At 38.4% G+C, this 12,587-nt stretch overlaps 2 protein-coding genes across 3 annotated transcripts in view; one reads left to right on the top strand and one right to left on the bottom strand.

The window, feature by feature from the left end:
• The window catches only part of LOC141908878 (heparan sulfate 2-O-sulfotransferase 1-like), a 77,811-nt gene extending 69,693 nt beyond the window's left edge, over positions 1-8,118 (top strand). For both annotated transcript variants that reach the window (XM_074799141.1, XM_074799140.1), the window contains exons 6-8: positions 4,734-4,831; positions 5,221-5,378; positions 5,851-8,118. In XM_074799141.1, the coding sequence (XP_074655242.1) occupies positions 4,734-4,831; positions 5,221-5,378; positions 5,851-6,071 (477 nt within the window). In that variant the 3' untranslated portion in view covers positions 6,072-8,118. The remainder of the gene's footprint in view (positions 1-4,733; positions 4,832-5,220; positions 5,379-5,850) is intronic.
• A 483-nt stretch (positions 8,119-8,601) lies between these two features.
• Positions 8,602-12,168, bottom strand: LOC141908243 (selenoprotein F-like). Its single transcript, XM_074798183.1, has 4 exons — positions 12,044-12,168; positions 11,134-11,304; positions 10,182-10,245; positions 8,602-9,398 (listed from the first exon to the last, which is right to left on the bottom strand). The coding sequence occupies exons 1-4, from the start codon at positions 12,086-12,088 to the stop codon at positions 9,223-9,225; spliced, it is 456 nt and encodes a 151-aa protein (XP_074654284.1). The 5' UTR covers positions 12,089-12,168; the 3' UTR covers positions 8,602-9,222.
• Positions 12,169-12,587: the final 419 nt, after the last annotated feature.

Here is a 12,587-nt window from a genome sequence, read left to right as displayed (position 1 = left end):
ACTAGTAAGTAAGTAAAAACTTGAAATTGTGCATTTTGTCTAGTAGCACGTAAATCAATCGTATAAACATTTATTTACTGTGCCTTTATTATTTCAGAAAATGAATCTGTTTATGATAACTAGTGGTTTGCTGATGTTCATGCTCGCGCATGTCAACGCGAGTCGGGATGCAGGATGCATAGAATGGGCGGAACCCTGCAACCGCCGAACAGATACGTGTTGTTCAAAACCAGGCAAAGAAGTGGTGTGCCGACAAATTCGAGACTCGATGCCCGCAACGATTTGTCTACATAAGGAGAGGTGTAAAACAAATCGTGAGGCCTGTAGCATGAATGAGGATTGTTGCGCGGCAGATAGTCCTGGTTACGAAGCGAGGTGTACGATGATAGGACGAAGATTTGAATGCAGGTCGATGCCTTGTAAAACAATGGGAAGGAGATGTTTCTACAGTTACGAGTGTTGTGGTACAACAAGCTGCACAGGTCCTATCAGAAATATGAGATGTAGTCGTACTGAGCCTATTGGAATGCCTTAGTTATGATCGATTTGATGTTACTAGAATAGTTTACTTTCGTGGCGTATGCTGTTAGTGAGGGACCGGTACTGTGGCAAGTGAGGATTCTACAGGGATCCACCAGGTGTCGCTAGTGGTAACTTGGTTACCACGTTTCGATGGGGTACCGTCATTTGATAATATATTTTAAATCTGTAGCCTTAAAATCCAGTTCAAATTTCATCGCTTTAATCAACATATTTTCGCTATATGTAACTCATTTGTTGTGTTGTCATAGTAGTCATTTCATGGTAGATTAATTGGTGAAGATGTCGATTTTGTGTTTTTGATAGTAATGATTAGTGGTCAGTTGTTTAATTCAAGAAAATAAGTTCAGTGAGGTTTTTTGTGACATCTAAAATTAAAATAAAGTCAATTTGTCGACTATTTGTTGTATTTTTAATTCATTTAATTAAGAATTTCCGATGAACAGAACATTCAGAAGTTTTTCTTCTCCTGACTTGTTTCGATTCTGACCAATCACATGAAACTGGATGCAATGAGGAATTTATGTATCTATGGCAATCTGATTTTTTTGCCATTTTCTCATTGGAAAGTGTGATCTTCCTGTGAAGATACCTGACGAGATCGTAGTTGACAGTGAAACAAACCGTTGTGGAATTTCAAACATGTCCCCAGGAAAAAGAAAACCCTCTATAAATCTGATGACTAGAGCAGCCATCACATGAGCATTTTTGATGCACGACAAGTTTGGCCCATACCGAAGCCAACTGTTCCAAATAGCTGTTTTGACACGGCCTGAAATTTTTACACTGGTAAAATAATTCCATAAAACGCTTACTGGTATAAACCAGTGATTGTGAGGTAAGAAGCACTGGACAAAATTTGACTCGGGTTCGGTCCAGGGCCAAATCGTCTCCGTGTGATCGTGCTCAAAACAGTGAAGAATACCAGTATGCAGTATTATCTGGATCTTATGGTGAATGTAGAGAGAATCCCACAATGATAAGGAAAAAATCCGAAAATGTAACTTTGAGATAGTAGTTTATTCAACGTTTCGACTATATCCTAATAGTCATCTTCAGGAATAATGAGATATAACAAAAATTATGAGATATATATATATATATATACAATCCAGAGACAAAGAGACTAATTCAAGTAATCAGAGATGATACATAAAGGAAAATGAACGTTGAAACAGTTACACGTTAAGATAGATTAAAGGGAAGCAAACCAAGGGTAATTATAAGAAACAATAGTGAGTATAGATATAAATTGTAACTTAAAATCGAGCACTAGTTAGATGTAAAAAACTTTAAACCTGAAAGCGGAGTTGCTAGTCATGTATTTCAGACCTCACACAATTTTGATTTCGTTAATGCCGAATGGATTTACCCTTGCAGCGATAAAACTAAAAGACATATTTTGGAATCTGCACTAATAATTGAAAATTCGAACGATGTTGTAAATTTTAACAATGGTTTTTCACCCCACAATAAACTTATATCAAAATTCCTCTGTGAACTGGTTAAACTTAAAACCTGAATTCTCCTTTGATCCCTTTGTTATGTGTCACCCATCAATCTTAGTCTCAACTTGTATTCACCATTGTTTTAATTTAAGTGCCCCTAGTTTGTCCCTTTACTACTGATTTTAAGTTACAATTTATATTTATATTCTCCTTTTTCCTTATCATTGTGGGATTCTCTCTACATCGCGTCAACACATATAGTGTTTTATCAATCGTGACTTATGGTGAATTGGCTGAAGGTTAATGGAGTGTGTTAGCCTCACAGAATTGTATGAATGTTTGACTGACCGAATAATACCTATGCTGTATACATTGAATATTGGTCAATTCAGGGAAGTGTGACTTCCCTGGTCAATTTAAGATCATAGCGCTCATAGCAAAACGATTCAATTCCTATTAACTTGTTGGCAATGAGCCATCGCTGACCTGTTGGTTCCTGTTCTGGAACGCATGCATCGCATCGGTGAATGTCTTTGTGATTTTTGCCGTGAACAATATAAATTCATATTTATAATCGTCTGTTTAAAAACCCTTAATCCGCGTTATTCGGACATTTCCTCGGTGACGTTGGTGGAAGAAACGTACTAGTAAGTAAAAACTTGAAATTGTGCATTTTGTCTAGTAGCACGTAAATCAATCGTATGAACATTTATTTACCGTGCCCTTATTATTTCAGAAAATGAATCTGTTTATGATAACTAGTGGTTTGCTGATGTTCATGCTCGCGCATGTCAACGCGAGTCAGGACGCAGGATGCATAGAATGGGCAAAACCCTGCAACCGCCAAACAGATACGTGTTGTTCAAAACCGGGCAAAGAAAGGGTGTGCCGAAAAATTCTAGACTCGATGCCCAACACGTATTGTTTACCTAAGGAGAAGGAAAAGGAATGTACGCCACAAGGTCAGGCCTGTAGATCTAATGAAGAATGTTGCGCGGCAGATAGTCCTGGTTACAAAGCGAGGTGTATGATGACAGGAGGAAGGACTCAAGGTTGGGAATTCGTTCCCGGAAGATATGAATGCAGGTCGATGCCTTGTAAACCAATGGGAAGCAGATGTTTCTCCAGTTCACAATGTTGTGGTACAAGAAAGTGCACAGGTCGTATCAGAAATGAGAGATGTAGTCGTACTGAGCCTATTGGAATGCTTTAGTTATGATCGATTTGATGTTACTAGAATAGTTTACTTTCGTGGCGTATGCTGTTAGTGAGGGACCGGTACTGTGGCAAGCGAGGATTCTACAGGGATCCACCAGGTGTCGCTAGTGGTAACTTGGTTACCACGTTTCAATGGGGTACCGTCATTTGATAATATATTTTAAATCTGTAGCCTTAAAATCCAGTTCAAATTTCATCGCTTTAATCAACATATTTTCACTATATGTAACTGATTTGTTGTGTTGTCATAGTAGTCATTTCATGGTAGATTAATTGGTGAAGATGCCGATTTTGTGTTTTTGATAGTAATGATTAGTGGTCATTTGTTTAATTCAAGAAAATAAGTTCAGTGAGGTTTTTTGTGACATCTAAAATTAAAATAAAGTCAATTTGTCGACTATTTGTTGTATCTTTAATTCATTTAATTAAGAATTTCCGATGTTCATGAATGGAACATTTCAGAAGTTTTTCTTCTCCTGATTTGTTTCAATTCTGGCCAATCACATGTAACTGGATGCAATGAGGAATTTATGTATCTATGGCAATCTGATTTTTTTGCCATTTCTCATTGGAAAGTGTGATACTCCTGTGAAAATACCTGACGAGATCTTAGTTGACAGTGAAACAAACCATTGTGGAATTTCAAACATGTCCCCAGGAAAAAGGAAACCCTCTATAAATCTGATGACTAGAGCAGCCATCACATGAGCATTTTTGATGCACGACAAGTTTGGCCCATACCGAAGCCAACTGTTCCTAATAGCTGTTTTGACACGGCCTGAAATTTTTACACTGGTAAAATAATTCCATAAAACGCTTACTGGTATAAACCAGTGATTGTGAGGTAAGAAGCACTGGACAAAATTTGACTCGGGTCCGGTCCAGGGCCAAATCGTCTCCGTGTGATCGTGCTCAAAACAGTGAAGAATACCAGTATGTGTTACTGAAGGTTAATGGAGTGTGTTAGCCTCACAGGATTGTATGAATGTTTGACTGACCAAATAATACCTATACTGTATACATCGAATATTTTAAATCTTCAGGGGCCAGTTTTCTTGACTGGTATTACCTTTAACCCTTTCAGTGCGTCTACACCGCAGTGCGGTGTATAAATCAGTGATGGATTTTGCTAGTACACCGCACTGCGGTGTATTGATGTAATTAGTAATTTGTAATTATCTCTATTGAAAAATGGCAGCAAGTGTCAAACATAGTGAAATACTAGTAACTAACGATACACCGCACTGCGGTGTAGACGCACTACAGTGGTATTCCCATTGTTCAACACACTAGGGTGGAATTTTTTAGAATTTTCAAATTTTCTCCAGCACTATAAGGTATTAATTAGTCAGCACTGAAAGGGTTAACCAGGGGATTAACTAAATTCATTTTCTATTCAATTAGCCTCCGGGTTAAAGGTAATACCAGTCTATATAGAACTGGCCCCAGATTTTCAGCAGTTTCTTAGCGCTTCGGAAGTGGTCGTGATGCTCGTGATTTAGATCTTCTTTTCATGACTATTTTCAGACGTTTGATGAATGCGTTATGAATGATGGTACAGATTGTGAGCCGGAGAATCTGTGGATGCAGATACCTTTTTTCTGTGGCCACGCGGCCGAATGTTGGTACGTTAAGTATAGACGTTACTATAGTTTCCTCTTTGAGTACTGCTGACACTATCGAACCCTATCCCTTCCATAAAAGATGACGGCTCTTTTTCGATGGCATCATCCAATTGTCTACTAGTGATTTGATCTACCGAGGCTTCAGGAGAACATAGCCGTTAAAAGATTTCAACACTAGTAGGCTATTAGAGGATGTCATAGACGATTTACGAGGCGAGCATTTTTTGTCAGCGGTGCTCAAAACTATATTTTTGTACTGCCAACTCGACAAAATCAACGTCATTAACAAACACTGATGGCATAAACAACTAGTTCTTTTTATTCACGGTGTTTCCGCGGGCATACGCACGGAACTTAATGAAATGTTTATCGTCTTTGTATTGCTGCAGGGTACCAGGCAATCGATGGGCGTTGGATCAAGCCAAGTATAATTTAGTCAATAATTACCTCGTCGTGGGTATTACGGAAGAGCTGGGCGATTTCGTCGCCGTGCTGGAAGTGACGCTGCCGCGGTTTTTCAAGGGCGCAACCGAGCTTTATAATACGGGTACGTAAACGCAGCCATCTCGAGTGCGAGAAATACCAAATACCACACCCCGATCATATTTTACGTACATTTATGTATAGTAAATGATTTCTGATAAGATCAGAACCCAGAAAACGTATCTAGTTGAAGCGGGTTTGATTGTGGGGAGATGATTGAAGCGATTGATAAGTGAGAAGAGTTGAGATGAAACTGATCCGGATGAATCCTTGACACATTTTTTGTACATTTATGACTGATTTATATTTATAAATTTCTATATTCTGTACTGTTTTTTTGTGTCTTCTAAATAAATTTCAATTCAAAATCTGGGTTAAGTGGGTTTGATGTATATTCGATGGTTACATACATGTATACGATATTTCACGATTGATAAGACACCATATCCTTGTTGTTTTCTTCATGATTGTGGGATTATCTAAATTATTCATTATATTTGTAGTAATCGTAGGTATTTCGATTTCCAATTTTTCAGGTCGTAAATCGCACTTGCGGAAAACGTTTAACAAACAGCCACCGTCGCCGTCGGCGCTGTCGAAAATTCGCGAGTCGGATATCTGGAAAATGGAGAATGAATTCTATGAATTCGCGAAGGATCATTTTCATTTCATTAAACGACGAACGTTCACGGCGAAACACGGCGTTCTAATGGAGAAAGGACTCCAGTTCAATTACGAAAAAATTCGACCGAGGTGAAGAGGAATTTCTAAATACAAGTGTCTAGAAAGAAGCAGAAATCGGAGATCTTTTATTTCTTAAAGTTCCAGCGAGTGCATTTTTAACACGAATGACCGAGAATACATTGAGTATTGTTTGAAGCTACGAGATGCGTATGTTCGGTCGGCAAACAATCAGTCAATTTGTCGACTGACGTTGAAGATGCAAATCCATGCCGCAAATGATAGGAAGAGCTAACTTATTTTATGATTGAATAACAGATTATTGAAAGACTAATAAGATAAATCCCGGTAGGCCTACTTGTCAGCTGTAATTTACTTAGGTATCATCTGCCTTTACTGAGATTTGAACCTGATGGTATGGCGAGACTCTGCTATAGAATGAAACTGACTAGGTCTAAAACTTACTTGAGTGATCCAAGCAGGGCTTGCATTCTAAACTTGCATAGACCACTGTATAGTAGACTGGGATTTAAACTTTTGATGTTGTGGCAAGACTGCTACAGTTTGAAACCCTGCCTTAGTAGACCCACCTACCCTCTGAGGGTTTAAGACCTCAAGAAACCCTGCCCGATCCATCCTCCCTCAAAGCAATTCGAACCTGATCACGAGACAGATGCTTCCATTGGTAGACCCATTCATTCTCCCACCGTGATTCAACGTTTCCATGCATCAAATTCAAATATCCGTTAGGTAGGATGGTGTTTACTAGGACAGCGGTTCATACCTAGTCGCAGAATGCCATCAGATTCGAATCTCGGCGAGGAGAGGATGCATCAGATTCGAATCTCGGCGAGGAGAGGATGCATCAGTGTGTGTGGCTTGTGTAATTAGATAATTATGTATTTGTTAATGAGAACTGTCCTAAAAGATTGACTGAATACAGGATAATGATCACCCACCGTTCCTGAAAGCCGTAACATTTGAACAAATCTACTTTTATTGTCATTAAACTATTTTGTATTTTTGAACTGTGCATGTCCGTGGTAATTTGAAAAATCTACGATTCCGAGAAACGCATTTATGTAAATGTTACACTCTGATAAGCTAGCACGCTTTCGATATCTCCACAGAAAGAATCCACTAAATTGTGTGAAAATTCATAAAAAGGACCATCCATATTTGTGCATCCAAAGTGATGAGGTTGTATAGGGTCAGTGTCTAACAGGTGCACCAATAACCTTCTGATTTTCGATGACACCGATATATCGGTAATTATGATAAGTTCTTTGAAACCCTGGTAAGCAAATATCTTGCGGAAATTATACGCAACGTGACCGTGGTACAATATATAATATGGGTGGTCCAAAAAAATGTGTCCAAACGCTTGTCTATGGTGCAGCACATCAAAATATAAAGAACAACTCCAAGGAAGGCGAGGTTTACTGTATGCTGTTGTTTTACGAGCAAAACCGTTGATGAACTGCTCTCAACTTACACCCGTCATATGAACTAAAACGAAGTTTGATTTATAAATGAATGACAAATCATGTCTAGTCTCTGCCTGTGGATGTGCATTATATAGTAAACCGAGCTCGAGTCATATCTGACTAACATGTATATTTAAACCCGTAAGATATTTTACTGTTCATTTCGGCTATTTAGAGAATATTTTTATCTAGCCCTATAGGCCTAGTATACGATTCTCTTGAAATTAGACACAGTTTCACAGACCATAAAAATCCTTCGAACGCAATCTGTACCGGTATGAATGCATTAAGTTATATGTTTGTATAAATGCCTCCAGACTGCTGTGAGGTATTTGTTATTGCGCGGTCTTCGTCAAGAAGTCTTGAATAAATCTGTGGCATCTCTGGATGGCATTTTGTTGATCTGGTCGATTAGTATGACATTAGGGATTCATTCAACCATAGCATAGGGTACATATATAGTTATTCTTTTTTTTTCGATTAGCTGATCTATTTTCATTTGTTAGTCATTATCATTTTTGACGCTCGATAGAAGGTGCGTTCTAAGAATAGAAACTGATTATTTATTGTGCTGCTGGATATTTTGTATGTATGACCAGTTTTTGAGGACTGACCCGCGTGTTATTAATATGTAAAAATGATGAAAATAAAAAAATGTTTTTCTAGTAACATTTGTAATTACGTTATCGTTGGTCTGGTTTTGGAAGACCCCGGGTATAGAGAGCAATTATGCCTGAATTGAGGACGCCTTATAAGACCCTGCAATCAAAGACCATTGTACCCCTTAGAAGGAAGACGTAGCTTTATTCAATGCTCTGATTGTCTCTGCCTAGGTGTTTTGAAAACATCATGGTCGCCATCTATTGGAATTTCGCTGAACTGACCAGTTCTAACTTCCCACTAGCTCTTTTCCTCATCGATGTGTTGAAATCATGCTCGCCATCTATTGGGTAAAATCGGTGTTGTAACGGTTCAACCATATAGCCACTAGATGGCGAGTGTGAGACTCCTTGTGCGTCGCCTCTCAACGGTCTACGTGTTTTCTTATCCTGATTGTCAGGTTCTCTTAGTCCCATCTGAACCACAGGGGCCTGACGCAATAAACAAACACGCGTAATATTCATTATTATAATACTTAATTTATTACGACAGCGATTCCATGATCGATGACTTATATTTACAAGATGAAGATTGTCAACGGAGTGAGAGGAAAAACTAAACAGTTTCTACAGTTAAAAACGTCTCGAGAGTTCACGAAAACCGGCGACGAATAATAAAGTTTTAAATCCATTCGTGAATACATCAAGTTCTACCCACCGCGAGATCACGCAGTTTCGAGGTAAAACCATCAAAAATATGGAAGAAAAACGACCGGATATGAAACGTCACTGATTAACTAACTACACGAAGTCTAAAACTGATGTCTGTGAACACGATTCTACAAAATTGACGACATCGAAATAGTGTGTATCAATTCAAGCCTTAGGATAGTGGTAAAAGAAAGTATGGCCAAAATATCCAAAATGCTCTAAATAACCAAATTCTTTCAGATAAAGAGTCAATTCCTCAACAAACTAAATCATGATTACCATAATGATGGCAACCTTCTAGGGGCTGGAAGAAAATTCTCAGTTTCCAAAACATGTAAGAAGAACCCTGATTAAAGACTCACTAACTCCTGAAAGAATACAGATATTTGAAGCCGAAGGTCATGTCGTTTTTTTTTTGTGTCAGGCAGAATTATCTCAGATGTTCGCGTAGGAATTCTTCGATGGTGTCCGTGTTCCATTTATCGATGCTCAAAGTCTCCACGACGTCGTTGTTCTCGTTCATCAGTTTGATGAGCGGATCGGCTCCGCGTACGTAGCGAACGGTTAAACCGGCGAATTGGTTCGGCCGTTCGCTCTTCACAAAAGCTGCAAACAACACTAACAGAAATATATACAACGATAACACTGCACAGAGAGGACACTTTGGGGTCATTGATTTATTACGTACGCATTAGGGGAGGGGGGGGTCAGTGCAATTGCGTACTGTAATGCTTAATGTATATGAAAAAATGCGTACAGAGGGGAGGAGGGTTGGAAATTTCAAATTTTATGCGTACGTAATAAATGAATGATCCCTTTACCAAAATTGAAGCTTTATCCCACCGAGCTAATCAGGCCACTGCCCTCTACTTGCACCAACGAACCATGCTCTTTACTTTCGCCAAATTTGATCATTTAAGATTTCATTATTTTGATTATTTTACATTCCGGCTTCTAGTTAAACAACTTCAGGTAATAGTAAGTATTAATTTCAATAATTTCATAATACTGGATATAAGGAACCATCGTTGATGATGAACGGACTTTCTGGTTCTTCCCAGATACAGTTACTATAGATCTTCAATGGGGTACCAGCACCCACCAGATGGCGCAACAAGACACTGGGTTATACGCAGTGAAAATCCATTCAATTTCAATGAAATTTGAACTTGATTTTTAGTCAAATCCAAAAATTATCGAACGAAACATCGGATAGATACAAGATTCACTTTCTCACTCGAGTGTATGGCATAGATTTCTCTGAAAATTGATTTACTAATGGTAAAAGTCGATTAGAATTTAGCATGAAATTGGAGCGTGGTAACCCAGTGTCAATAGCGATTCTAGCAGATTATCGCCGAGTCCTCGTTTGCCACAACCACTATTTACCTTGGACTTGTGGAAACCTTCCCAATTTTCATGCGCACACCTCTAAAGTTGCGAATGGATGGGTCTGCAATGATATAAAAACATAACTACTGAGTGTTCAGATATTTACGTTTCACCAAGCTACAACAGCAAACTGAGACCTGGGCTGCCAACCTCTGAAAAGTGCTATCAGTAACAAATTTAATTTTTTTCAGTAACATTTCATTGAAATATGAAAGAAAATGTTCAAATTAATCAGTAATCAACAGTAAGAACCATCGGTAACATATATTTCTGTATGCATCAACCAAATCAAATCAGTATTTCGAAAATCAGTAACGGTTTGTGACTCTGTGAGACCCGAGTCGCAATAGGAGGAATGAGAAACTTTTTCCCGACGGATGGGAGAGGCCTAAGAAGAACCACCAGTCAGTCACCCAAGAAGGAACTCCACAGTCACCAGGATTCGAAGGTCCAATGAACCCCTTCTTCCATCAACAAGGATTCAAACCTGGGGGTTCATGATGAACCCTGGTTCCCACAGTCACACTAATTCAAAATTCCCAAGTTTCATGGGACAATCTTTTTATTTTCCAACCAAAATGGAGATGGGGCCTCCGTAAAATGAACATGCCAGCATACTATAGGGCTGCCAACATTTATAATGGTGAACGATTAATATAGGAGATTTTCAAGTAGGCTAAAATCGCTTCAGAAAGCTGCCCTTGGGAAAATAATTCACAAAGCAGAACCATGCTGCGTGAACAGCTTAAAATGAATTTTCAAAACATCGTCCTTCCAGATTAGGCTAGAGGAAAATTTAGAAAATTGCAAAATATTTCCCAAACGGCAGATACCATTCAGAATTGTCAAGTTATTACTGATTTTCCGGTACTTTGGAAACTATGCTGTAATAATAAGTCTATTTTCTGCTGAAAAACAATCATTCAAACTGCAAAAGTTAAGGACTCACCAGTTTTGTATTATCTTCCTCTTCTTGACAACATTTCAAGCAGTCGCCCTTCAGTTTCATCAAACCGAACTGATCCAACTCATTGCACGAGCTTCTCTGCAATAGATTCGTTGAGAATCCTAAACCTCGACAATCTTCGAGTCCCAGTATTTGACTCTGTCCGAACCAAACCTGAAAATGAGAGAACTAAAATAACCAGAAATAAAGGTGGACACTTTTTATACGTGAAATTTCTTGAATTTTTACATTGTCACCATGCCTACGAAATGAAGTTATTTTTCTTGTGGGGTCTCAACAACTAAATCAGGGTGGCGTAGGCATGGTAACAATGTTCAAATCCAAGAAATTTGACAAAATGGAGGATTTTCTCTCTCATTCAACTGGACTTAAGGAGTCTTTTTGCCAATCCATCTAATCGGTACAGAACTGGAAATATATCGGATATTCAGTTGTTGTCCGCGATTTTTGGCATTCTGTTAAGACATAAATGAGGTATGTACCCCAAAAAGTAAGCAAAATATCCCAGAAAAACAGGTCTCATCAATTAATAAATAGACATTGATTAGTAGTGGTTTTGGTCTGTGCGTGGTGGCACTAGTATCAACACTAATTATTATTAATCATAGTGACTGGTTCAGGATAGGTTCGGCAGTATGATTACTAAACTGCAGTTAACTGTTTACCCTTTAATCTAACTTCACTGAAGATTGGTTCGAAATCATTTTCTTTGGTAAATCGGTCGAAATTATTTACTGGGGACAATAAATATATTCAATTTCAATTGACATTGAATTTCAATTGGATGGACGTGGCACTATCTCTATTTATTGTCGAGCGCTCATTAAAACTTTATATTTGATTCAAAACCCAAAGACAATTGTTAAATACTCGAAAAATATCATAAACTTACACATAACGCGAAGATAAACGCCCCTAGCAGGTCCCTACCCATCATTTTGTGGGTCTAATCGCGGGACACTCAGATAGCTACGGGTAAAACTGCAGCAGCGCAGCGCAGCAATGATCTGAGAGGACCTGGGGTAGAAAATGAAAACTGTGCATTTTATAGACGAAATGTCGAAAGTAGGCCTAACTGAACTCGATTGCTTACTATATATACTGAAAATGATGTTCAGAACATGTTGAAAATCTAAATTTATTCGTAATTTGATTATTTCAGATCAATTATATCATCAAATCGAAACATTAAAAGAAATAAATATTTTTTGTGCACATTTGTGATGCATGATACATTTTGTTGTGTCCTAAATTTTTTTCTCACAGAATTCGTCTTCTTTGAAATGTGAATTGCAATTTGCAATGCCAAACGGCTGTTAACTTCCAGGTTGTACTTGCAGTTCACCGCTGTTATCGTCTTGGAATGAACCTGCTGGTCCAGTTATCAATCTACCCAGTCTCTCTCTCTCTCTGTGGACTGGGTGTTCAATGATGTA

Source organism: Tubulanus polymorphus, chromosome 7 (genome assembly GCF_964204645.1).
Source record: "Tubulanus polymorphus chromosome 7, tnTubPoly1.2, whole genome shotgun sequence".
Taxonomy (NCBI): Eukaryota; Metazoa; Nemertea; class Palaeonemertea; order Tubulaniformes; family Tubulanidae; genus Tubulanus; species Tubulanus polymorphus.
Note: the sequence above shows the minus strand (reverse complement) of the source record. Positions and strands in the feature narration are given on the sequence as shown.